Source organism: Manacus candei, unplaced genomic scaffold (genome assembly GCF_025592945.1).
Source record: "Manacus candei isolate 608988 ecotype Guabito, Panama unplaced genomic scaffold, ASM2559294v1 h1tg000062l, whole genome shotgun sequence".
Lineage (NCBI taxonomy): Eukaryota > Metazoa > Chordata > Aves > Passeriformes > Pipridae > Manacus > Manacus candei.
This window is the reverse complement of record NW_026138110.1, coordinates 387,449-415,118: the sequence shown is the minus strand read 5'-3', so window position 1 is coordinate 415,118 and position 27,670 is coordinate 387,449. Positions and strand designations below refer to the sequence as shown.

The window sequence follows — 27,670 nt, the reverse complement described above, 5'->3', positions numbered from 1 at the left end:
TGTCATGAACAGTCTAGGGAGTCAGTTATTCTCATTATTGACATAATACTCAAGATTGTGTACTTAAACATCAGGATCACTTTCTGTCGCTGTCCAGTTAGTGCTGGGTCACCTATCTACCCTATGTCCTCCTTATCTCCACTTGTGCCTCAGCAATGCCAAACCCACTGTTAAGTGCCAGAGAAAAATACACAGGAAAGGTGGGGCTCCAAACCAAATCGTCTGCCTTCTATTAACATGGTTGCAACTCTTTCTCTCCGTTTAAGTTTACTGAATGTGCCTGCTGGGTCAGTAAATCTATCACAAAGTCTATCAGTCATCTCTCACTGAAAGCAACCATTGCTCCAAAGAGTGGAAAAACAGGCAAGGACAAGTCTCACTGGAAAGAGGACACAAAGATAACAATGGTTAAAATAAAGACAGTAAGACGTTATTATTATTATTCTTCACTGTAAAAACAGCTGTTTCTATCATAAGGAAGATCTAAAGTTGTTATTCAGACAAGCACAGAATAGTGTGAGCACAGCACAGAAAGATTAGTGCCAATTATCACATTATGGAGGAGCCAGTTCACAAACCCAGCTGTGTAATACTAGGAAATTCCTGGAAAACAGATTTTGGAGAACTACCACGAATACAGTGCAAAGGAAAGAAACTGAGGGGGAAAATTTCTCAGCTCTAGACCTCAGAGGATAGTACACTGACACAGGATTTGTAGAGCTGACACAGAGTGTAAAAACACATCCTTTTCCACCACACCACCCTGTATTTCCCACCTTGTTGCCATATCCATTTTGTCATGCACTTATTTAATCCAATTTCTTTCCATCTCCTTTTTTTTTTAATCAGTACATTTCACATACTTTTGGATATGCAAGAGGGTGAAGCCAATAATTCATAATAACGCATTTTCTGAATCACAGCAGCCTCTTTTCCTGCCTATTTGCTACATAATAGGGCATCTGGAATGTGCCATTACTGTTCCAGGACCGGAAAAGCTTCTCCCTTTTGAAGGAGTGTGTCTATCAATACACAGATAATTCATACAAAACTAATGCATGATATAAAATATGCTTTCTGAAATGTGCATTTGGGAAGTGAAAAAATTGTATGACTAATATAAAGGAAACATAAAATGCAAACTAATTATTTTGCTGCCCACGCGCACACACGTTATTTTTCCTCTCTCCAACACTTCTTTTACCAGTGTTGTTGAGTGACAAGGCTGAGATAGGAAGAGATTGCACTCAACAAACAAAACTAGCAGGAATAATTGGCAGATGAAGCCATCACTCTGTGAAGTGATACACCTTATGGTGATAAATTCCCATGGTCAAAAAGAAAATAATGCATAACAGCAGCATATTAATAACCCTAATTTCATATATATTCCCTGAAGCTGAGCAGGAAACTCAGAGTTTACCCCATGAGTCAACTGCATGGGGCACAACTAAAAGCACTATCAACCATCTCTGTACAGAAAATGAAGAGGAGAGGGACCATTAAAGAGAAACACAAATGGTTCAAGAGGGGGAAAAAAAGACATAGTAAATAAAGGGGATTAAAGGAATTTAACTTAAATTTTAGTTAAGTGATGATTCAAAGTCAAAGCAGATTATGCATCTTTCTCAGTACTAAGACAGCCTTTGAGTAAGTTCCACTTCCAGTTTTAAAGGTTCTGGTAGAAATGAAGCATGACACAGACATGTGACCCCCACGGTCTTGCAAATTGGATCGATACTGAGCTTTCCTGGGATTTAGCAAGGTGGCAATGCAACATAACAGGCAAATCAATGAAACAAATCAGGTTTGGGGAAATCATTGCCTCCTTCTTTTAAAGAGAATGAAGGGGAAATGAGGACTACATTTCTGAATAAAAAACAAAGTGCAAAAGCAATTATTTTATAAGAATCAGTTACAGACTGCAGGGGAGCCTATACATGCTTCTGTTAAACACACAGCAGTCAGCTCAAGCATCATCCATTCCCTTCTAATTTAGCAAGACTTACTCAAAAATTAGAGGCCATTTCATTTTCCTCCACTTTAGAGCAATTAAAAACTACATACTTGCCATATGAAAGGTAACTGTATCAACTAACATGGGCTACAGTGTCCCTCTGGTTGAGGACACACACAAAGGCCCCTAAATCTTTCAGGTTGTTTCCATGCCTTCTACAAAGAGCAGAGCAAACAGCGAGGGGGTTTCTAATGGCTTCACTTGGAACACAACACAGACAGTATTACACATTGGATAGAAGGACAAAAAGTTGGAGAGTGTTTTCATGAAATCTGTATTTCAGATCAGAGCCTGAGTTACTCCCTTTGCTGACTTCATTCACATAGAATTAACTTGGTTTTATTCTGTATCTATCCTCATTTGAAAGATAACAGCAGGATGAACAAATAAATTAAAAAAGGGATGTGTCAGTGCTGGAGGGGTGAAGGAAGATAGTTGTTGTGTGCTTTGTGAGGAGTCCCTGTCCTATGAAGAGAGAGGCACAGCCTCAGGTGTTGGCACTCAAACACACGTCCCATTCTGCAGAGTCACTGGGAGAGCCATGCAAAACCCAGCAGGGGAAGGGGCTTCCTGGGACAGGCAACAGTTCTTGGAACACACAGAAGAGGCAAAATCTACACCACCACCTTCATACACCCGGCTCAGGTACGATTATTCTCTCAGACTGTGCAGCCACACATGCGCTCATCGGGCAGCAGGAAACAAAAGCTCCAAGGAGAGCACATCCACTGGAGACACATGATAGAACTTTTCAGCATTAGGCTTTCTGAACTCATAACAGAAACTGGGAAACAAGGAGATAGCAGCATTCAGTGTTAGTCGCAGTGTGAAGAAGCAGAACCAAACAATCAGGGTGCTTCAGCCATCCCAAAGTGTTCAGCAGGAGGAGGAGAACCCGGAGAGGCTGAAATTCCGAAAAAAGGCCTTGATCCAGCTCCCGCTGAAGTCAACAGCAAGTCATTCAACTACCTCAGCGTGCTTTCCAGCAGGCTGCAACTGTGCCATACAGAAACAAGGCAAAAGATACATTCCAGGAGGACAAAAAACATGATCCTACGTGGGAAACCGCTATAGTATGGACTTCTGGTAACATCCACTGCATTAGCCAGCTGCTGAGAGACTGAGTGACGTGGCCTACAATTATGGGGTTGTAGTTTGGGGGTTCATTTAGCCATTTTACAATTTTGCACAGCTGAATATTTAAGGAGATTTTCACCTTTCTACCGTTACGTTAAAGGAGCTGAAGAGGTGGCAATAAACACTCGGTTTTGCCAAGGGAAGATAATCTCCTTTGGGAATGTTCAGCTTCAAGCACTGATTAACCATCACACAGAAATATACGTGTGGCATGAAAAATAATATACTCTCAGCCTGGGCAGTTATTCTACTAGTTCAAATATGGTGGCACAATTGGGCAAATATGGCCTAGGGAGTGGCTCTGAAATATTCTTTATATAGAGAACGAGACAAAAGGCCCACTTAGTGATTTAACAATTACAGTGGTTTGTGTTGGGTTTTTGTGGAGGGTTTTTACCTTCCTTTAAATATTAATATTAAAGCATGCCACGGACAAAGAAAGGGTATTGTTAAATAAACCAGTGGTTAAAACAATCTAGGAATGTATAAGGAGTTTTGTTAAGTTTTTTTTGCAGTGGACTTATTATGTGTTCAGAACCCTTTTGTTATAGATGACAAAGCAGAGGAAGAAAGTGGGCACTTACTGTACAAGAAGAGAAACAGGGCCACATGTAACTATTCTTGCTAGTTAAATTGATTTTTTGCCTTGGCTAACGTGCACTATCAAAACACAAAAGCATCCTGAAGTGAGGTAAGAGGGGAGGATAAATAGGGTGGGTGAGAAGTGCAATGTATTAAAGAAAGAAATTATGCAGAAGTTCACCTGCTGTTGTCAAGATCAAGACATGGAGAAGAGCATCTGCAATAGAATAGATGATTTAACATCAAAAAGGAAAAGAAAGGGGGGGGGAAAGAATGAGTTAAATGAAATACTGAAATATTGGGAAAAAAATGAAACTGATTTCTAAATCAAACACATGAACATATACATATATGTGCATATTCATTCCGTGGGAGAAGGCAGGAGTGAGCATGGGAAACGAGCCTACGCAAACAGCCCTGGTTCCAAACGGCCACTGCTGCTACAGGAGTAAAACTCCAGTGATCTGGGTCCTCTACAGACATTCTCCCACTGGAAGTCAGATGCCTGAAATGCACAGTTAGATTCTGAAGAAACCTTTAAGGAGCAGATCGGGGCAAGTCCTGCTCGGTTCAGGCATCCACGTGTGAAATGTGGGCCGTGATCTATCAGAGGGCAAGGAATCGAAGGTAATTCCAGCCAGTGTGGTCCTGATTACACGATGAATCATTATTTCTTTTCTTTGATTTCCCTATCTACAGCTCCTGTCCTCCCCTCTTCTCCATTTTAACATGTTTCTTGTCCTCCTTTTGTTCTGCAGAACGACAAATTCCAAACTTTGGGTTTGACCTGTTTAGGCTCTCGGTAATCACTCAGTGTCACACGGACAGTTAGTTTTCCAGTGTCCCTTCTTCTATGGATCTCCATTGCCATTTTCTTCCATTAACACCAATTTGCTATTAATGAAACACACCCGCTCTTTTTCCTTACTGTAACTTTCTGAACAAAGGTCATAAAGCCACAGCAAAATTTGAAGTCATTCAGACTTTCAGATTTAAGAAATGACTATCAGCTGGTCGCTGCCAGGTCCTGTTTCCATAACGATTTCCAGGAAATCAATCTCACATTGGGAAAAGCAATGTTATGGATTCAAAATACAACACTTGAAATAGATTTTGATTACCTTGTTAGCAAGGATCCAGCCTCCTTTTTTGCAGACATGCAGCTAAGAATGATAATTCACATTATTTGTCACAGTATGAGATGACCAGTCCCTCATCCTTCACCTTTTTTCATTGATGGAGGCAAGCACTTCCAGAAAGACAAACTCACTAATAATATCCCAACCTTTTTTTTCAAGATAGAAGTACTGATACTCTCAAATCATCAAATAGTCAAATAGGGACTTCTCCATCAAATTATATATATTCAATATCTTTCATTAAATAGGAGTTTTACTGTGAGCAAGTCAGAGCTGAAACATTTGCAGACCTGCTACGTATTTTCTCCAGAACACAAAATCAAGTTAATATCAAAGCCTGGACCCAAAGCTAAAAGCTGCAAGTTAAAAGAAATCTTTCAGTTCAGTGATTTTTTGCCTTCCCACTTCAAGAAAATTTGTTCTTCCACAATAGGATATGGTGAGGTATGTGAGTAAGACTGTGAAACGTATTTGAATTATGTAGGTGTAGCTCTGTCTGTCACAACACTTCAGCAGGAAATTATAAATAATATCCCCTAATATCACCAGCAAAGCAATAAAACTCTTATCTTACTGGATATTTAGCACCCAAACTTTCTGGTATATTCAGAGGTCCTTAACTTAGCTCAATATGTAAGATCAGATTGTTTTATCAGGAGAAGCAAATCTGATTCGCTGAAAGGGAGTTTAAATGCAGGAATTTATATTTTTACATTCAGCCAATACAGGAAACTACTCAGAAACTGTCAGCTGTGTAAAATGTCCAGGAGATCTTTATGTTGAGATTTTGAGCACCACAATAATGTCACCTCTTAAGAGAGAAACGTTTTCTGGGTTTTGAAACAGTTACCAACGACTCTGACAAAAGATCTTGCTTTTCCTCCCTTACTGATGAAATTATCAACACATTGAAACAGTAGTTACATTCACTTTGTAAGTGGACAGTTAAAACACTTTCCCCTTCTGAAATTTCAGACATAGAAGGGGTTTTGCTTAGTTATGCAAAGGCTGAAATATGTGCCTGTGAAATTCCACCCGGAGAGAACAGTTCTCTTTGAATTTATGCTTTTGCTGGGGGGTGATCCACAGAAACACTTCCCTACAACGGGACATCAGTAAGAACCCAACAACAATTTGGAGTTTACCACTGAAACAGTGTAGGGTGTAATTTTTTTCCTTAGATTCCTAGTAATTCATGTCCAATGCCTTGCTGATACACTATTTCACAATCTGAATTCAATACATTTTCAGTGTCTGGGGCAAAATCAAGGCCAGACCTTTGCCCAAGGCCACTGAGAGTGTTTATACAAGATTTCTCGGAAAATTCTAAGAGTTTTCTTTCATGGCAGATAAATACTCTTCCACTGCATGCACCCAAATCTTAGCAGTGCTGCTGTTTCAGAAGAACCTACTAATAGTGTGTGTCTGCCTGTGGAGGAGGGTGTGGGTGACAAGAGGAGTATAAATGACAAACATATTTGTTGTTCCAGCACTTCTACAACTGTTTCACTTTCAAAAGCAAACTCTAGTAGTCAATGTGCTTTGCTAAAAAAAACCCCAGATATATACCCCAACAGTTTATGATGATATGATGACTTGGACAAATCTAAACAAGATAAAAATGAAGTGGTGTGTGGTCTTTTCCAAAGGCTAAGGAATCATTATTATAGGTTTCTTAATTACAATATTTAGTGGCAAGTGGTATGTATAGAAAGAGGAACATAATTTGTGTCATGTTAAAGGTCACTATTTAATATAAGGCTGCAGGAGTGTTGTTCCTATTAAAATCAGATATCTTCTCCTACCACTAGCATCCTGGTCATCCCAGAAGATCGAAATATCACTAATATAATTTAAAAGAAAACCACAAAAGTACTGCACATCCAAGAAATAAATGCCACTCTCCTAGGAAGTCCTTAGTTCATCCTCTGCAATCACAGGCAAGACCCACCTTTCTGAAAGGGAAAACTAATACATCCTTTGGGAAAAGTTTGGAATCTATGTAGGGTTAGAATAAAGCACCAAAGCAATTTTAAAGCTTACCAGCATATATAAAAACACATACATACTTGACATATTAAGTATTTTCATTTCATTTGTTAGTTCTAGAGCTCATGAAAAGCAAAATCCAAACAACACTGGTCACAGCCAAGTATCCTCCTATCAGCCACTCATCTATGTCACATTAAGCAATTTGCAATCACAGTTATGACAATATTATTCCTCCTCTAGACCTGTCATTCCAAATGGGACTCCAGTGCTATGTTACGAAAGATATGGACTGTAAGATAGTTGCAAAGTCATTTGAGATTAACAAAACTCATCTTTCCCCTTGTGATGTCCAGCCATGCTGTGTACAACGTAGCGTCACACAAATTAAAGGTTTTTTAATTACATGAGTTCTTTTATCAACTCATCTGCATGTTTCTAATCAAACCTCACAGCAGAACACAAGTGTAGAATTCAGTGTGAAAAACAGAATTACTTAAAACACAGTGACTAGGAGTGTTTAAAAGGCCAGCCAGGATAAGTTTTCTAAGCATAAACTTGGCTGGGCCTGCAGTTTGACCTGCCTTATGCCACGACAACGGGCTTGCCTAAATGCAAGTGGTTATGAAGAGTCAGTTGTGATTATACATCAAGAGAGTGCCCAAATATACACAAAGCATACGATGTTTAGGTTGCTTGCCTATTCCTGCAATTTGAAAGGCAAACACCAGAGTCGGTGCTCACCTAAACTACTCCACTGGCACGGTAAGTACTCATCATCTGGAATGATTAGGCCCTTGATCTCAATTATTGCTAATTCCAAAGAGGCACTGATTTATTTCTCCATAAAATTCACACAATTCCTGCGTGTATGTGTCAATTATCTTATTCATTCCTCTTGAACTTGACTCAGGGCTCACTGACTTGCAGCAATTTCAGTGAACAGTCATGGTACTCAGATTTGCTTGACTGTCAGAGCTTAAAGAGATCATAACAATTTATTGACAGCTCCAGGAGGTAAGGAATTAAAATACAGCTCATAGTTAAGCATTAGTCGAAGCTGCTGCCACTGCAGGTACTCTCCTTCTCATTTTTAAGTAAAATGCTAATTGATACACTCACCCTGAGTGAATAGGGCTGGAAGAAAGAGCCACATTGTCCAAGTTTTCAGGGCCCCAGCTTAAGCGATAGGAATTCCTTTCAGCTTCTTTGGCCAGAGTTGTTACCTTGGGAAGCAAAAAAAAAAACGCCAACTCTTTTTACTGCAATGAAATCAAATAATCAAGTAAACAATAAGATGTATTTTGCTTAGCAGTGCCTAAAGCATAATTTTTTTTTAAAAGAAAACAAAGGAGTAAGAATAGCATCAAGATATTAGAAACCTCTTACTGTAACATTCTGCATTTGCTTAAAGTAATCCTGTGTTAGTGGTATCAGTGAAATGAATGCTGTGATTTACCAAGAGGGCATTTCCTAAATCTCTTTTTCTAACTAAAAGCATGTTTCAGGAGAGTATCTTTGAGTACAGTGGCTGTGAGTTCATTAGAATGTTTAGCCCGATGGCTGTAGCAACATTCAAAAAATTCAGTTAAAATGGAGAAAACACTAAGAACACAGTCCTTGTAACTCACACAGCTCAGCCACTTATTTTGGAATAGAGTTTAACACTGCACAGTACAATATGCTGTTAAATATCAGCAAAAACAGAGAGACTCGTATTAAAATAAACAAGCAGCGAACACCACACAGACTCATTAGTGCAATTCACGCTGAGATCTTTTTCTCTGCCCCGATTTCTCCCGGCACCCAGCGAGTCCAGGGGGTTCTCTCTTACCTGCTGGCTGGGGATCACCACGGTGTCGTCGATCATGGCGCTGTCCCGCAGGTAGGAGGCGTGGCTCAGGGTGTGGGACCTGTCTGAACTGAAGGACCGCAGGCTGGCAGGTTGGTAGGATGCCATAGCAATGCATCAGCAGCACAGATGATGTTGGGAAGGTGTCATGACAGAGCGAGTGGGAGAATGAAAGAAGCGTGCAATTAGCAACGGGATGCAGCTTCCAGGGGGAGCAGATCCCAGTCCCGGGGGAACACGGCGGGGCTGTGCCACCTCCCCGACCGCGGGCCACAAAGCCTCTCCACTGACTCAGTTGCTTACTCACAGATACTTTAGGTTTGGCTTTGTGGCACGACAGTTTCCTTACAACAAAATGCATTAATTTCTTTTAAGCGAGGCTCTCCGGAGAAGTTCTCCACTACGTCCCGCAAACCACTGCGGAAAACCAGAACGCTGCCACCTGAAGAAAAGCTGGAACGACTCTTGCCCCCTGACCTACTCTCTCCCTTTAAAACTGTAAATAAGCAAGCTTGACATTGTCCCCTGGAAGGTACACACGGCAAGGTGAAGTGTGGCCAGCCACAAGCTCCTGTGGAAAACAGGACTGTTCCTGTGAATGCCAGCAGCATCTTTAGGGAGGCAGTCCAAATGGGAGCACGGATCTCGCTGTAAGTACCCACAGCTCCACACAACACTGGTTGCTGTAGCAATGAGAGGTGCAAGGCAGTAAATAAGCTGCTTCCAAGCACTGGCTCAGAATGTAACTGCAGCATCCACCAGCGAAAAGCAAAGAAAAAAAACCAGACAAATAGGACGCCACAGAAGGACATGTTGAGGTAAATGGGGTTTCTGCTACCAAGCAGCACTAGTTTTGTCCCTTCGATATTCACTGGCTGCAGTTTTACAGGAGTGGTTTTTAAAAACAGATCAGCCACCTTCAGATGTTGTACGTGTACTCTGTGATAGGTCTAGAGGAATACAGTACATATAACTGAAGGCAGCAGTTTTGTTTTCCTGGTTTACACATCCGTGAGTAGTACTGAGAATGAGTAATATGTGGGATCGGAACAATAGGCCATTTATCTGGATACACAGATTTTTAAAGGATAATTCATTTTCAGAAGTTAGCAAGTCATGCATTCACTACAGACATGAGTTTCAAGTGCTTTAAGTGCAGTTCAAATACCATCTGATTCAGATCACTCAGCCTTTTTTAACAATAGCTACATTCACTCAGGTTTGGGGGTTTTGATCCATTTTTAGAAGCAAATGGTTACCTCATTTTTATTAGAAATATATGACATGGAAGAAAAATGAATGCCCTGGATGACTGACTCATACCAAAGGCCTGTTTAGCATCCTAGATGGACTGTACGAGACTGGAAGCAAAGACAGGCACTACACAAGGATCAGGTTTTGGAAAGTCTTGAGAAAAAACAAAACCAACGTTTGTTCTTTGGCTGAGAAATGAGCCTCAGTAGCAGATCCCATTTGCCCTCATTATCCTGTGTTCATTTCCACGTTTGACACTTCCAGAACTGCTTTGCTGTGCCATGCAATGCTCGTGAGAGAGTCACCATCCAAGTTGTAGGTTCTGCTATTCAGCTACTGTCATGTCCTGGACAGACACTGAAGGAAAGGAAGCCTGAACTAAAGTTGGCTGGTTATCTCCACAGTGATTTTGTCCATCTTCACTGCTACTACCACCACCACAAGTATATATCCACTATGTACTACCTGTACATAAGCTCCAGTAAATACATCAAAGGCTATGGGCTTTATCCACAGGCACACACATGACTGAGGTTTGCAGTTAGAGATTTAAATTTCCTTCTAAACTCAATTTCAAACCTAGTGTTCAGATGGCACTGCCCCTCTCTGTGAGATGGACCAGCTAAACGAAGAGCAGACCAGCAGTTAAAGACTCAGAAATAAAGGTACTTCAGGAATCCTTTTAAATAAAATAAAATAAAATAAAAACCTACCTAAATCAGAGCCAAAAATACCATCTAAATACAGATTCTTTCCAAATCTGGTTGATGAATTTTAAGTCACAGAAGCTGTGGGGCCAATAACACTCAGCCACAGAGATGGAACTGTGGAACCCAGGAATGCTACAAAGCTCCTGAATGTAAAAGTGTGCCTTACGTATCACCCTTCTCTTCTAAGCCCTTAACAAGGCCCAGGTTATATCCAGAAAATATAAGCAGCATTCCTTAGCCTGGTTTCTAACCTGGATACCTGGGAGACCACGCTGCAGTGCACATCCACCAGCCTAGAGAGATCTAACAAGCTCTGGTCCAGTTAAATGTAATTCCTGTTCAAGTATATGTTGTTTCAGAGGCTGAGAAAAAACCTGGTATCGTTGAAAACTGCACAAATCAACCTTGAAAACACTTTCCAACAGCAGCATCTTTCATTTGGTCCTCCAAACCAACTTTCTGGCATACAGCAGGCCTCCAAAGTGGATGAACAGAGACAGGTGCCACAGAAGGGTATAGAGACAACAGGTGCTCATGCTATGTGATACCTACCTGGGCATGATGCTAATGAAAGCATATGGAAAAGAAAGAAAAATGAAGGGGAGAGAGAAATAAAATAAATAGGGAAGATGGTTACAAATGAAAAACATATGTTTTGAAATCAAATTGATCAATGCATAAGGTTACATGAGTCTAGACTGCTAATACTGTTCTGCTTTACTGAATTCCTTGGAAAACCAAAGTCGGTATAATGCAATGAAAATCACATTAAAGCAAAACAATGTGAAAATTCTTAAAACCAGTAACCTGAAGGGGACAGAAAATTAGACCATGGAGTTAGAAAGACGTTTTTCTTCTTTCATTCTTTTTCCCTTTATAATTTTGCTTCATTTCAGTATAATCATTCTAAATGGGAGCTTAACTTAAACTGGCTTAACATCTGTGTGCATTTGCATATACATCATTTGTATACATCATCTTAAATAAAATCTTTGTTACCATGGAAAGAACAAAAGAGATTGACTTTAGGCACTCTGCTGTAGTTCATAAACTTCCTCTAGGAGTTAAAAAGCCACACAGTCACTTTGTTTTCAGTAGACTCTCTGGAACTGCCTAAAAACCAGCAAAGACTCCAGGCTTGTGAGACCTGAATAATGGGATTTACACATGCTGTGAGGAAAACCAAACTGTTCCCTGACATCTTTTGTTCCAGGAGCAATTCACAGCCTACTGAAGTAAACAGAAGGGATCCTACTGATTCCACTGAGCTTCGGAGATGCTGCCAGAATAACAATCAAGACTGGAAAACGAGGTAGGTTAAAAATTCTGTTGCCAAGACTTCCACTTTTTTCTTTTATTCCCTTTAGTGTACCCCAGTTCTAAAGGCAGTAAGTCCGGAGACACTGCTGACTTACAGCAGACATTTCCCACCCAGGAGTGCCCGGGTAGCTTTTCAGAACTAGAACTGTGGGTGTTCCTCTGCCAGCTCGAGTGAGAGACCCTGAAAAGGGGATTTCAAACGTTTGTAACAAAATGAGTGTGGAACTATCGCAAGAAAAGTGATGATTCCAGACAAATACCTGTCCGATCGTCCTCCTTCCAAGCTGTACCTCAGGTAGTTCATACCATCCAAGAACTGGCTGCTGGGCAGAGAGTCATCTCCTAGTTCTCGGAGATCTTCTGGCCTAAGGTACTCTCCCCCATCTCCTGTCATTGTGTCATCACCTGTAAATCAATCACAGAAGGGACAGGGCTCAGCACACACAGGGGTGTGACTCCAGCTGCGCATCGGGATCCAACAGCTGGACAGCACAATCAACAGGAAGGCATTGCTCACTCAGGAAACACTGCAAACCACAAGCAATTAATATATGTAATGACACTGCCACATCAAGCAAGATATTAAAAAAAAAATTGAAATCGAGTTGATTAATCAATTAGATTTAATCTATTGTTTGCTGTTGCACCACATACTGCTAAGGGGCACATTTCTTTGCTATTCTCTAAAATCTCTCTGTTCCTTAAATCTATTTCAGCTCTCTGGTCACAGCTATGCTTTATCCCAGCCTGACAGTTTATGGTTAAATATCCCCACTTATTTGACAGTAATCTGTTTGTTTGCAGAAGAAAACATGTTTTCTGTGGCCTTATGCCTTATAGTTGCAAATCCTAATTTAAACTCTCTGCTGTCCAACCTCCACATCATATGAGGCTCTCTCACCCATGTTACAACATCCTTCTGTGATCAGCAACAAAATTCTTATTTCTAAAACACAGCAACATCCAGAAACTGGAAATAAGCTCACCTGCATAGATGAGAATGATGATTTTTCAGAAAAGTAATTCCTAACAAATCACAACCTAAATGACCATTCTGACACAGTAACCTTTATGCATATACTCTGAACAACAGGGTTTAATCTTTTTTTTTTCAGGTCCAAAATTATTTTCCCCAGGAAATTCTGTCTATATGAAGTCACAGTTTGCTTTCCCCAGCAGACTAACAAAACAGATCCCATTGCCAAGCAACACGTAGATGTTTCTTTTCATTCCCATTTGCAAGATGCCTTCTCTCCACAGCTTCCTCCTGGATATTTCAGTCATTTTCCCAATTACTGGATGAGCCTTCCAGACCCTAGGCTGTGGATGGCTTCAAACTTTCTCATTTTCTAAGCTGTGTGGGCAAACTGGAGGTCATCTTGATATTTGTTTTCACAAAAACAAATCAAGCTACTTTTACTAGCTGGATGTTTCAGCTAAGAAATAAGTAATTTGTTATTTGTCATCTGAAACTAAGCAAATTTTGGGGGGTTTAAGACTTTTTTTTGTACACACTAATATTATATGTAAAAATGAGGCTTGACTCTTTTCAGTCTAACAACAAGAGCTCTTGAAAATTCCATCTGCCCACATTAAGAGGGAGAAACTGGGCACAGTTTCACAGAAAACAATAAAATGCATTTAATCATTTCATGTTTCCTGTCTTCTGACAGATGATGCCTCCTGTTTCCTGGGAATGTCACTTTATAAAGCACAGGGCTTAGTGAAAACTTGGAAGATATTAAGGCAATGCTGTTAATCAAACAGTAAAAGGAATTCCAAGCTATATTTCAAATAAACTAGATAATTATAATCATGCCAGACATTCCATCTATAATAGAAACAAAGGCAAAATCTTCACCACTTTCATCACACCCACATCCTTAAAAAAAAAAAAAAAAAAAAAATCCAAAGTCTGCTCTTATTCCAGCTTTGGCCTCTCATCTAAGAGTTGTCAATACCAGGGCTAAGTACCTCTGTTTGATGTGCTGGGAACATCTGCAAACAGTAACCAGACTATCCATGGATATCCTTCAACAGCAGACTAATCTTGAGGGAACTAGAAGATAAAGTCACTCCCCGCCAGCCCTTTGTGCCCTTCCACCTTTCCCTAATGAGATGAACTCCCAAGGAGTTCCTTATAGGATATGAAGGGGAAAACCACATACTTAAACCTCAATGATTGCATATTCAGCTGACCAAGGCCTTCCTTACACAGCAAATCTTACCAGATGGCAGCTTTGAGGCCATACAAGAAATTATCCTTTTTAATTGTGCCAGAAACGATTTGTCTGCCATCACATTCCCCATCAAATTGATGCCAGGAACATTTTCACCACTCACACTAAGCAGTCTGGGACAAATATAACCCTTGACACTGGTGCTCCATTGTTTGCAGTGGTCACCTGTGAACTCACAAGTAGATTTTGAGGAGTCACCTGCTTATTGATTTATCTTCTGTTTTCTAGAGAGAACACCTTCCCAGCTGAACCCCTGCACTTGCTGCTGCCACTGTTGAATGCCTGAACACAGTTCTGAGCATTTTAAATCATTTTAAATCACTGAACAGACTCCTAAGTGACACAGGATACATTCTGAGATCACATATCTGCTTCTTCAGCGAGAGCTTGGTTGGACACACAGGATTTTACTGAACCCCAGGAACTGGAGACCCACACTGATAGGGCTGTACTGACATCTGCAGAGTCAACTCATTTAGGGAAGGCTCAACAAAGGCACTTCCTACCATTCCTACACTGCTGCTGCTCATAAATAAACTGCAAAACACAACTGCTGTATGAGAATTGCTCTGGAATTGTTTCTCACAAAACACAGAGAAAATGTAAGCAAAAGTTAAAAAAAAAGAAAGAAAGAAAGAAAGGTCTGTGTCAAACTGCCAGAAATCGTTTCTAATAGATGTTTTTAAAGCCAGATGAGTTTGCCAAAATTATTGTTTTCTCTACAGCATGCAGATAAGTCTACAGCTCACCACAGAAGTGCTGCTCCTTAAAGGTAACAGATGGAGAAGGGAGAGCTATGGCAAGAACAATTTTTATGGAATGTGTATACTCCAGAGTTTCTGTGACATTTTCCTTGGACACCTTCACTTCCCTAAAGTCAATTCTCCACTTAATGGTCCACACTAGAAGTTTCCCTGGATTACAGTTTGGCTAATGCTTTAAATTTTCTTTACTTTTAGCCAGGCAGGAAAGCAGAGTTTCACGTGTGGTTTCAGATATTAATACACTGAACAGCTCCTGGCTCCAACTTTAAGTTCCAGGATTAATTAAGGAAATTAAGTTTTCCCACTAATTAAGGTGCTCCTGCAGAGGAATTATGTGCATGTACACCAGCAGTGAATTGTGCCCATTTCTCACATATATGCAGCAGTATTTGCTACTCCAAGGCCATGTAGGGAGGCACCCAGGAAATTCACTGTTGTATTTTAGCACTGTGGGGTTTTTTTTCCTTTTTGATCAGAAATCTGATCCAAACAGGAATGGATTAGCTGCTTCCTGGAAATCTCAGATCACATTACCGTGTCCTTAAGTGACACAGCAGTTCACAGACCTGCCACCCTGGCACTGATGCACTTCCACGAAGGGACAGCAAATCCTGCTTTTACACAGAAACTATTACAGTGACTATGTTGGAACCAGGCACAAGGTTGACTCCTCAGCAATTTCTGGACAAGTTTCCCTCATGAAAAAGACAATTTTTGTTCTACTGATACTGGGATTCCAATGGGGTTTTTGAGAGTCCATTGACTACTTGCACATGAAAACCTCTGTCTATCCCTCCTCTGCAATTGAAATATCAGCACTAATTACTGTTTGGTGTGAGCTGACCTTCATGGTCATGCCCATCTCAGGCCATGCTGCTTCTGACAGTACTGTCTCACCTTCTACTTCAGCCTTTCTAGTCCCTTCTGCCTGCAAAAGTCATTTGGCCAGAAAACAACTTGTCAGTACAAACAAAGAGATTAATTTGCAGACAGGTCAGTTCTCTGGCTTGGTTCCCTACATGGTGAAACGTTTGTGCTGCCAGAATGGAGGATGTGGGGAACCACAGTCAGAACTTGACTGCTTCTGCAGCAGCCAGAACTGAGTCTCGAATAGGAAGGGAACCTACAACTTTGGAAAATTAGCTGGAGATGAGGAGGCTCAAAGAGAAACTAATGAGAGTTCCTGAACACCCTTTTAAAATAACGCATGGAACGAGTGCATAGAAGCACATTAATATATGGGAGGAAAAAAAAAAAACAGGTTCCTGTCTTTTCTAGATGTTCCTGTGTGTCTACACTGACTCAGCCCTAACAAAAACATCTGCTTGTGCTCAACTTCACTAATTCCCCAGACACGACTAAAATACATTTCACGAGATGCTTTGCAGTAATTCCCCTCTGCTACTCTAAGGATCCCTGGGGGGCCAAGTGTTTCTTTTGTGGCAACAGCTTTAAAGGAACTCAACTTTGCAGCAACACTCACAGCCAAGGCAGATGCAAAGACAAAAATGCACAAGGTTTTTTTAGTGCAACTGTATCCAAACCAAGCATTTCTGCAGGCATGGGTGTACCTTTCTCAAACCACATCACTTAACAGCTCTGCCTATGGGAATTTGTAGTGCAATCCCCATTGATGGGGATCAAATGCCATTAAGAAAAAAAAAATTACCTAATTCTGTTCAAAAGAAAGATTATCTTTTTCCAGGTATTGTAAAAGGTAAAGAATTCTGAATAATAATACATGTGATAAACAGAAAAATGCTGCAAGAAAATTGAGGAAAAATTAGGAGGATTCTCAGTCCATGCAAAATATTTCAAAATAAGCTACACAGGGTAGGACCTGCCAAATCGAGCTGAGCTATTTGATAGATTATTTGGTGCATTACTTTATCCTGTTAACATGGGATGTTGCACTTCTGCTTGTTGTAGGAATAGGAATATTATGTTAACAACAGAACAGCATGCAATTATGCAACATACCTGTTTTCCAGGTACAACACAAAATACTTATCACCAGTGGTCAAACAGGCTCCACAATGGAACATGAACCCCTTCTTTGCTCAAGTACTCTTGTGTTTTACTCTTGGTAACTATGTAACTACAGCTGGCAGGTTTAGGTGTCACATCAATTTATGTCAGAACACATTGTGTCACTTGAAAGAACACAGAGTTAGAGAAATCTTATTGCTGGCCTCTTACAAAGCTACACTGCCACTGAAAGGTTCATCCCCTCCATTAAAAGAGTTTTTGCAGTCTTCCTGTCCCCAGCTATTTTAAGTTCCTGTCACAAGTACCATCCACCTTAGGACTGTTTGCAGGGAATGTTAATTCAAAGCACTGGAGAGCATTAGTCATGCTGGACGGCCCCTTCAAGTTCTGCCAACGTATTCAAGATATAGGTAATAAATCTGAGCTTTCCTGGCCTCCCTTCTTCCTCCCACCTTTCAGGAAACACACACTCAGCCACACTTCAAAAGGAACGGAGAGGAGCAGTGTTAGGCACCCAGAGTATGCAAACCTGTGTTGTTTCAACACCAAAAATAAACCAAACAGTCCAGGTTAAACAAGAAGAGAAAGTTTGTAGGGCTTACTCCACGAACTCCTGCTAACAGCACCTGTGCCATTACATGCTTCCCCATCACTGAAGGGTTCATCATCAGAGTGTTTAAAGGCTGTACAACACACAAATTGGTTTGAGAAAAGGGAATACTCTGGATTAATCCCGTAGAAGCAGAAAGGTGTACCAGGCTTTGTGGATTTAAAGACGGTTCAACGGTAGATCGAAAGACTGGGAATAAACTCAGCAAGGTGAACATAAAGCTATAAGCAGTTTAAAGCCCATTTGTCACAATAATGACACGAGTAGTTGAATTGTTTCTCAGACACAAAGCAGCAAAAACATTCCTGAGCAAAATAATCTCAACGGTCATGATGCAGCAGAAAATAATTGATTTTGAACCACACTTGTTTTGCTTTCACATTTGAAAAGAAAAAGTTGCATCTGGAGCCTAAGCACCGTTATTTACTCAAGAGTGTAACTCATTTATCAGCAGAAATCCCATTTCCAAAAGCAATGCAAGAAGTAGTATTGGCACTAATGAATGCCATTAACTTCCTGCACCATTTAGAACCACAAGTGCATTTGCATCCTTTGTAAAAGAAAAAAACCCAACCCTGTAACCCATGTTCCCAAATCCCCAGGACTTGTTGGAAATTAGTCACTCTACAAATCATTTGCACGAAATAATAAAAACAACCATAAAATAGCATATGTAAGATACTGCAATATTAATTAACACTGCCAAGAGTAAAAAAGAACACAGAAGATTCTTGCAAACATGTTCATATTTATCAGATGCCATGTGACTGAAATGTCTAAGCAGTCACTTGTGAACTTTGAAAAAGGGACGTTTTTAAGCCTTTTCTGTAATTCTGTGCTGTACAAAACTGCAATATTTTATCAATTCTTGCAGAAGTTCACAGAAATTTTCTGGGGATGTTACTAAGCAGTACAACACGTGTCTCCTGTCTGTACATGTAATGGACTCTGAAACCCAAGTGCCAAACTTATTAGCGTGCTGTTACTTTATGTCATGCCTCATGTATCCACGAGTCCTGTGTGCCAAAAGCTCCCTGGAGGGAACAGCCTGCTCACCTTCCACCTTATGCATCTCCTCACACAAATGTTTCCAATTAGGCAGAATTCCTAGATATATGTATCTGATATGGGTGGCACGGGGCCAAAAAAATTACTGCTCAGATTCCTCTTCGTGGGAGGGTCAAAGTCAGCTCTGAGAAAGCTCTACATTGAAATTTTAAAATCTGAAGTTGGGAAACGTTCACATTTGTTGATTTGGTTCAGACAAGCTTTTTCTGAAAAAGATGCAGGGGTCCAGGATTTTGCTCTAGGTCAAATTTTGGCATCTTTATCCAAATGCCATGATGATTACATCATTTTAAAAAGGCATTTCAAGCACTGCAAAATGAAGGCATCAAAGAACTTAGGCAGCTTCTCGAGGTGACGTAAGTGATACGGAATTTAGCAGAGTTGCTCACCTTCTTCATCCGACACATCCAGGACCTCAGTCATGGTCTCGGGGACATTCAGCTTGTGCTTCTCTGTTACAGTCTGCAAAGACAGAACCATCAGTCCTCAAATGAAACACCAAACAGAGCAGCAAAGTTTGCAGTGGGATATTTTCAACACTGACAGCAGGGGGATGTGCTGAGGCACTTCACAATGTGTATCCCCCTCCCCTAACTCTCCTTTTCATCTGTGCTCCAGAGGTTCCCATTCTCAGTGCTGTGTAAGGTAACGTTTCTTCTGGCAGAAAAGTACAAAAACCATAAAGATAACGTGCTGGTCAGAGGAATAAAATTTACTTATAAATGGTGCATGTAGAACAATTCAGCTCAATGTTTCCAAGATGATTTTAAAGGGAATTAGGTAATGTCTACAGAAGAGCTTCAGAAAGTTGTATGTGGCATATGGAAATTATTAAATCGTAAAGCATTTGGAAATGAAGTTATGAATGATGTGAAATTCCTAAACTAAAAAAAGATGTGAGGGATTTACACAGATCACTTGAAACATTTCTTCCCTCCCCCCCAAAAAAATGCCTACACTGCATATTAATGATATTCTTTTCATAAATCACGTATGTACTCATCAGAAGGAACAAAAAAAAAGGTTATTTGAAGATTCTGATTTTGTGCACCTAAAAGTTTTAAGTATTATGAATCAAGGCAAGTATGGACTGAGGAATAGAGGGAGAACACTGATTAAACATGAGAGCACAGAGTGGGAGAACACTGGAAGATATTTTTTTATATAATTTTATCTCCATACATGACTTCTGAGACAAAACAGATGATGTTCAGGGGTGCTGAATCAAGAATGGGGACATCCTTTCAGCACCATGATACAGTCTGGAGAGGGACATGCAGAACACAACGAGAGAAACTGTAGGAAGTGCAAGGTGTGAGAAAGTTGCCTGAGGAAACTCTTGAGCATGTTATGATACAGGACACAAAATGCCAAGGGCTTCAAAAAAGAGCAGTTTGAGCAGAACTGCATTAGTCACAACCCAAAAAAATAACTATTTCCCTGGCTCCACCCAGCTGTGCAGCCAGTCAGCTGAAGTGGGGAGCTGCAGAGGGCAGCACACACATGGCCTTTAAGGTCTGTGGGAGCAGATGTGCCCCTCTGGCACAGAGCAGAGTGCCAGGAGGCCACGTGTGTTTCTTGGGAAGCTCCCACTAAGGCAGTGCTTCAGCCTCTGCCCGAGGCAGTATCTATCCTGAAGAAATTACCATTACATGCAAAAGGAGGGAAGGAGCATAAAATGAGAGGGATAATTAAAAAGTCAGCCAAATCCCGAGTCCCTTGTGCAACATTCTTTTGGGAAAATGCCCACTGATAGCAACAGTGAAGTCAACAGCAGTTTTTGTTGCACAGAATTTAGTAGTTATTTCCTGATCCTGTTGTATATATTCTCTAGTTCTAACAAACCCACAAAGACAGCATTCTTGACTATTATAACATACTGCACTTTCATAAACAGCTATGTTACCAAGCGTGTAATTGCTTTGCAACTTTGTTTTAAAAGCCTGCTTCACATTTTTGAAATCTGTTTAACTGTGACAGCAGTTTTCAGTTCACCCTCCTGAGCAACAGGGAGAGAACAATGCCCTTTGCCTCAACTGGCAGTCCCAATTAGGCCCCCCCAAGTTCACTCTTACCCAGGAGTAAAGACAACTAATTATTTCTGTTGCAGCAGAACACATGTTCGGGGCTGAAAACTAGTTTATATTCACCGAATGCCTCCGCCAATATGTCTGACTTTTCCCCCTGTATTCCCATGGCTTTCCTGGGATAGAAATGTCAGGCAGCAGTGGGGTGACGAGGCCAGCGATGACAGATGGGGAGGGTGCTGCCACTCAGGTGACACTGACCTTGTCCCTTCAACAGCACAGTTAACAAATAAGTTGGACAATAAGCTAAAGCCAACCACAAGCTACAGGTATAGAGGCTCACTGTATGCTTTTCTTTTACCCTGCTCTGTTTACCATTTACATCAATTTATTCATAACTTAGGTTTTTACAGGCCCCTATATAATAACAGTCTGGCCTCTGACTAAGGCTCTCAGACATTATTATTTATTAACAGAGAAGCAGGGATACTTTATTTACTTCCTGACTTTCCTATCGGTCAGGAAAAAAAAATTATTACCTAATTTAACAACTGAAAGGAAGTTTGGAAAAGAGACTCAAAAGAGTGTGCACGTGTCTGCTTCAGAAGAAGAAGAAAAAAATCTGCAAGGCCCACTTTGGAACACTGAACTCAGCAAGAATCATTAATTCTACTTAATTCCTAATCCTACTTAATCATTAATTCTACATTAATTCTAATTCCAACAACTTCTGTTGGGAATTGATGCTTTTAAAAGGAACTTCTAATGTAAAACTAGAGTTTTTTTAATTGATAGGCACATCAAATACTCTCAAAATTTAAGATCAACATCCAGCCCCATGAGACTTGGAAAATTGCTCAATGTGTGTTGCTTAAACTCCCTACTGTTTGGTGCCACTGAGAATTCCATTACGGACTTTACTTCCAGCTTCTGTTTCTGAGGCTTTCACTGTGAGGCCAGATCTTCATCTGGTGGCATAGAATAATTCAGATATATAAACCCATATGTGCTTTCAGCAATGACTTACTGAACAGCACAATACTGTAAACAACCCCAAAGCTCCTCAGATATTCATTTGTCCACAGGAAGTCTGTGTTTGTTTGTATAAATGCCCCAAGACTTAATTGCACAGCAAACCTCTGAAAGTCCGGTTTATTCTGATTTATTTCCTACTCATCTCTAATCTTTCAGCAAAAAAAAAAAAAGTGCACTTTATTCTCTCTATTGCTTTATATTCCTGTGGCTCCACTAATAACGCCACTAATGCAAGTGAGAGGAAAATTTGTTCCAAGTTAGAGCAAAGCAAGGCTTTGGCACTGGAGATCTTTTCCTCATCTCCAAGGCCAGTGACTTGAATATCAATAAAGCACCAGGCTGTCTGACATCCTCCAGGCAGGGCTCAGCCACAAGCTCAGAGAATGAGGTAGCTATGGTGACAGCACCTTCTTTGCAGTGCTAAAACACTGTGTGCAGGTTTGCCAACACCAGCCTCACCATCTGGAGAACTTTACTGCAGGGAGTGCCTGGTACTTTACCCTCCTTTTTAGGACTTATTGTAAATTATGTTGAATCAACATTCCCCACCACGAACACCGCCACCAGAGTGTGTATTCCATATATCCCTGAGGTACAAGGTTCAGATGAACTCATGGCTGGAGAATCTGCTGAGTTTATCCAGGGTTCCCACCTGGCTTTCAAAGCACACGGGCACAGGTCAAGATTTCAGATTTGCCTTATGTGCAAGTATTAAAGGTCAACTCTGCAAGTAAGGTTCAGTATTCGACTCAGTCCTACACCCCAGGCATCAGGTGTCCAGTAGAAAAATCCATTACCCTTTAAGTTTAAAGAAATATTTACCCAAAGTAAATAACTCACAGGTGTCTTTCCATAGTGTAATCCCTATTATTACACTATTACACTTACATAAGACAAGGTACAAGGCTGCACAGTGCAAAATAATGTACAACAAAAAGGAAGTTACAGCTTATATCAGACAAGAGGTGAGAAGTCTGTGCCAGGACGAAGCACAGAGAACAGCAAAGGGGTGCTTGGAGGTTAAAAAATAGTCTTTTGAAGAGAGCTGAAATTCCTCAAAAAGTTTTACCTAGCTTTTATTTTTCTAAATCTCTGATTATGAGATTATGTTTATGCATGTACATGTGTGACGTGCTATATGACTGAACAAGAACATGAAGGAATAACAGCAAAAACCTACAGACTTCATTAGAGACTTCTGGAATTACTCTGGAATTTCTTGTCCAAACCTGACTCAGCCTGATCTTCGCAAGTCATTAATAAATTATGACTCACTCTATTTGTAACCTTATTCCATCTTCCTTGGTTCATATCACTGGGACTTGCTGTCAGCATGCAACAACATTAAAATTATTTCCCCATTTCTTTACAAGAGATTTTGTATTTCTTCCCTTCTTCTAACCCTCACCCTGGCTGAGCAGCAGCATCTTTTAAGTAATCTGTGGATTTTTAAAGCTCTGAGCTCCTAAATTACATGTAGAGCTGTTTTCTAGACAGTTAATCCTTCTTGAAAAAATAAAAAAAGCATGACCTTACAACAGTGTTTCAAGATAAATGCAGTAATTGAGGTTAAATTGAATTTAATTTAATTATGCACTGTTCCTATTGTTCTCCCTTTCTACCTGCTAAGACACGTGTAGATGGGAGGTAAAAGTCCAAGAAGAGAAAACCTTCCCTTCCCAGGGTGTCCAAATAGATCAGTTTTTCCCGGCTTAAAGCTGCAGTACCACCTTGCTGACATTCAGCACACACACTATTCACAAACCCTGACATCAAAATACACACTCCAAGACTGTGGGGGGGCTCAGCACATAAGAAAAGATTCCTCTGTATTTGGAAAAACGGGATCTGTTTGAACTGTAAGTGACTTGAGTAAGAAGATGATGGATGAGATCCACAGCCATCCCACGAGCATCATGAGGCTTGGCACCAGGCCATGGCTGCACAGCCCAAACGTGAGGACACCGTGACGTGCTGCAAGGGCTGAGCCTCAGTCGGTGTCACAAGTGTGGAGATGTCAGGCCAGGTGGGGAAGGAGAGGTGAGAAGAGAAACAGATAAACAGGGCAGGACCTAAGCAACACCACGCAAACTTCTGGAAAGTTTGGGCTTGCAGCTCAGACCCAGATCTAGAAAAAGTTTGACTCTGCTTTTGGAGGGTTGTTTTCCATCTCTGTGCACACAGATTTTGTTCCCAAGCCCAGTGGAGCCGGTGGTGTTGCACACACTTCCACAATGCTTAAAAGATACACTGCAGGCACCGTAGCAAAAATCCAACAGGAAGGGGGGCGGGGGCTAAAACCAGAAAACAAAAAAACAGGGGAAAAGCTACCTGGAGAGCCTGAGGGACGAGGAGAAAGACAACATTCTGAATAGAGAAGAGACATTGTAACGCATGTGCAACTCACAGTTGTGGTGGTGGTGATCTCCTCCGTTACAACCTTCAGCGTGTCCACCACTGAGATGTACCCCAGGCGCCTGGCGATGGCTAAGGCAGTGTTCCCATTCTGAAGGGAGAGCAGAGGGGGGAGAGCGCTGAGAGGGAGGACTGTGATGTGAACCAATGAGCTCACGCTCCGCGCTGCATGAGCCAGCATTTCCATCCAAAACAAGGCACAGCCTAGGAAAAAATCGCTGCTTTTTTACCGTTACATCTGACTCTGCCTTTGTAACTTCTTTTAAGACTATAGCCCCGGTCGCCATGGTAACACAACACACTTACATCTGCCAGATAGTCCAAATACTAAAGGCTGTATGGTTTAACCCTTCAGGGCTCAAATCTCACTGGACAGCACGTGTCTTGCCTGCAGAAGTTTCTGTTTTGTTTTGCATAAACGTCAGAAATACTCTTCTAAAACACAGGAAGTTTTTTAAAAATGTTACAGTTTCGCTCCCAGTTTAAACTGTTAAACCTTTATCAGATACAATTCCTTCCCCAGGGAATAAAAGATTACAGCTGTGTTGTCCGCATACACTTCTATTCCTTCATATAACAAAAATGCATCTCCAATAAAAGTACACAAAAGCTCACGACCTAACAAACACAAAACACGAAAGGCTTGAGGGGGAGGAATTATTTTCCATTTAAATACAACTATGTGCAGTTTGAATGCTCGTAATACATAGACGTGATCCATCAAATGCACATCAAAATGATAACTGAGTAAGTGTTTTGGCTTATTTATCCTCATTTTACCACCTGAAACACTGGCAGTCCATGTTCCTCATGGCACTCAACCTGGGGAGGGGAGTAAGGGATGTGATCCACGGTTCTTCGTAAAGAGCTCTACACAGAATTTTTCCATGTTGTTTTGCACTGAACCAAGGGACAACATCCTGGCCTGCTGGGGAATCATGGAATGTCACTGTACCGCTCTTTGCACTGAAATGATTTCTCTTGTGACCCCACTGTGCAGGATATCAGCCTGAGGGCTTCTCTCTACTTCAGTACTGGCTTTAGTTATCTGTAATTTAAATTCTGCTGTATTAGTCTAGCTCAGCAGCCCTGCAGCAACACAAGGGTTTGTGGATTAGCAGCACAAAATTGAACAGATTAGCATCTTCGCAGCACAAATAATCTGACTGCTACTGTCATTTGCAACCCACTCCCATCTTCCACTGGCAGATGTCTCAGGTTGAAACTCTCTCTTATCTTAAGCCAGAGGTTGCTATGTGTGGACAAGAACAGATCCAGTACCTGAGGAACCACGTAAATTGTGTAACACACATCCTTAAGACTCTGCTTGGACTTGGGTTAAGTAGCCACAATCTGACGACTGAAATCAAGTCAAGAGATGTTTGGCTGAACATGCCAAATAGTGCCTACAGCCCCAGAAGGTGACTACAGTGGTCTGTCACCTGATGACCTGATGCACAAACTGGTATTGTGGATAACTTCACCCAGGATTACTCAACATGATGGTTCCAAGACCCAACAAGGCGCCAGTGCTGATTTAAAAACACGTGCGCTACATACACGCAGAAAGCTGAGCTGCTCTGGGGAATGACACGAGTTTTGGACACTCTGGCTGCATTTTAATGATTACCCAATTAGAGGTGACTAATAACAACATCAACGTGAAATGGGACAGTCGCATTCCTGGCTGACTGTGGGGAAGGAGCTGTGCCAGAAGTTCCTGACGGTCTTTGAGGAGGCATTAACATCTGTGAACTCAGCAAGAACCTGAAACGGATCCAGCGGAGAGAGGGACACAAACGTGGGCCTAAATTTTCAAAAAAGCCCAGGTTCTGAACTGCCCACAATTTTTATGGAAAATTCCTCATGGAGATATCAATTTACAGACAGAGGGGAACTGAACAAGGCCAGCACAGCCAGCTGTGGCCAGCCCGACCCTGCAGCTCAGAAATGCGTTTCTCCCCCTCACGTTTAGCTCAGTGCACAGTTAGATCAGATCTGCACTACCTTAAGAGGATAAGGAAAAGCAGAGGAAGCGACATTTACACATCTGACAACCAGCTGTACGAGGAACACTTTCCCCAGAACAACAACTTGCTCTCAAGCCTTAAGAAAGGAAAGGAAAGAACTGTCCAGGGAATAAGTTCCCACTGGCAGGTCACAGACTTACCGTGGTGATGGCGTTGGGCTTGGCCCCGTGCTGGAGCAGGACATTGATGATGTGAGTGTGACCTTGCTGAGCAGCTTGGTGAAGAGGGGTGTACCCGTTCTGTTGACAAGCAAAACAAACAAACAATGAACAACAAGTAGCAGTAATTAGATTAGAAACTTCACTCTGCTTCCTTCTGCTCCTTTTGAGACGTTTCAAACATAAATTATGCCATCGATTGACCCAAAGATGACAAACCTTCAGTAACAATAGTTTTCCTTCCCCAGATTAATGAAAATATAAAGGAATATAATATTTTTATTCAGAAATCATCTTTACCTCACAAAGACATTTCTCCCTCATTTCCTAAATCAGAGGGAGGAACAGTGAGGAAGAGCAAAGTTAAAGTGGCAAGTTAAGGGTACAGAATCATAGCTGAGGCAGAGAACATTCAACTTGCTCTCACATCTTTGTTTTCAACAGAAGCCCCAAGATTTGCCTTTAAAATATCTGAGCCAATTAAAAAGGTGCATCAATTTCACCAGAAGTGGTTAGAGCCTATTTGCTTTTTAAAAGGTTAACAACATATAAGTATTAAAAATGTCAATCAACTTTAGCTTCGCCTTCAAAAGGTTGGACCAAGCTGTAATTACACTTAAAAAAACCCACGTAGACAGTGCCTGTATTAATAAACACTCTTAAGTCCATACACTTCTCTGCTCCAGTGGTTCATTCTAATGTCACACAAGACAGAAACACAGCCCAAGTGTGCTGCAGCTGGCTGATCTGAGACAGTATTGTGAAAGTCCAGTCAGGCAATTCATTTACAAAATTAGTTGCAATTGGCTTTGAAAGCAGGCAGAGAAGAAACTGGAAGGAAACACCAAGCTGATCTCACTGTACACTTACATAAAGCCTGGGGGCAGGCTCTGAAAGACAAGCTCTGAGAGGTACCTCTCTTGCAAACCAACAGATGCAAGTAATGATTTTCACTGCCAATTAAACAGTGATAGTTCAGAACTGTTACAGCTCTTACTGTGAGTGCATGGACTGCTAGGAATCCGAAGGAGGATTTACTTTAGGTTTCTAGTGCAAAGTAAATTCACTGTCTGTACTTCAGTATTAGGGCAGTCCTTCAAAACTGGAATTCAGCCCTACTATTTTTCACAAAGCTTCACGTAGGCTTTCCCTAGTTAAAGCCCAAGCTGTAACAGAGGTTACTTAGTCTTTAACATGTCTATCCTGAATGCAGCCAGGACGGATTTGCTCTTTAAACTGACTCCACAGTGCCAGTTGACAGACTGCCAGTATTTTTATTGGTCCCCAGGTGTGAGATTTTGGAGAAGCGCTGCCTCACACAAACTTGCTGACTT

At 41.1% G+C, this 27,670-nt stretch overlaps 1 protein-coding gene across 17 annotated transcripts in view; it reads right to left on the bottom strand.

Moving 5' to 3' along the window:
- ANK2 (ankyrin 2) overlaps positions 1-27,670 on the bottom strand; it is a 185,844-nt gene that overhangs the window by 46,264 nt on the left and 111,910 nt on the right. For 9 of the 17 annotated variants that reach the window (XM_051804876.1, XM_051804887.1, XM_051804881.1 and 6 more), the window contains 6 exons: positions 26,319-26,417; positions 24,141-24,239; positions 19,061-19,133; positions 12,261-12,405; positions 8,699-8,801; positions 7,987-8,090 (listed from right to left, as the gene is read on the bottom strand). In XM_051804876.1, coding sequence (XP_051660836.1) covers positions 7,987-8,090; positions 8,699-8,801; positions 12,261-12,405; positions 19,061-19,133; positions 24,141-24,239; positions 26,319-26,417 — 623 coding nt within the window. Of the gene's footprint in view, positions 1-3,917; positions 3,954-4,857; positions 4,900-7,986; positions 8,091-8,698; positions 8,802-12,260; positions 12,406-17,595; positions 17,677-19,060; positions 19,134-24,140; positions 24,240-26,318; positions 26,418-27,670 lie in introns of all 17 variants that reach the window. The other 8 variants (XM_051804878.1, XM_051804884.1, XM_051804888.1 and 5 more) reach the window with 3 other exon arrangements.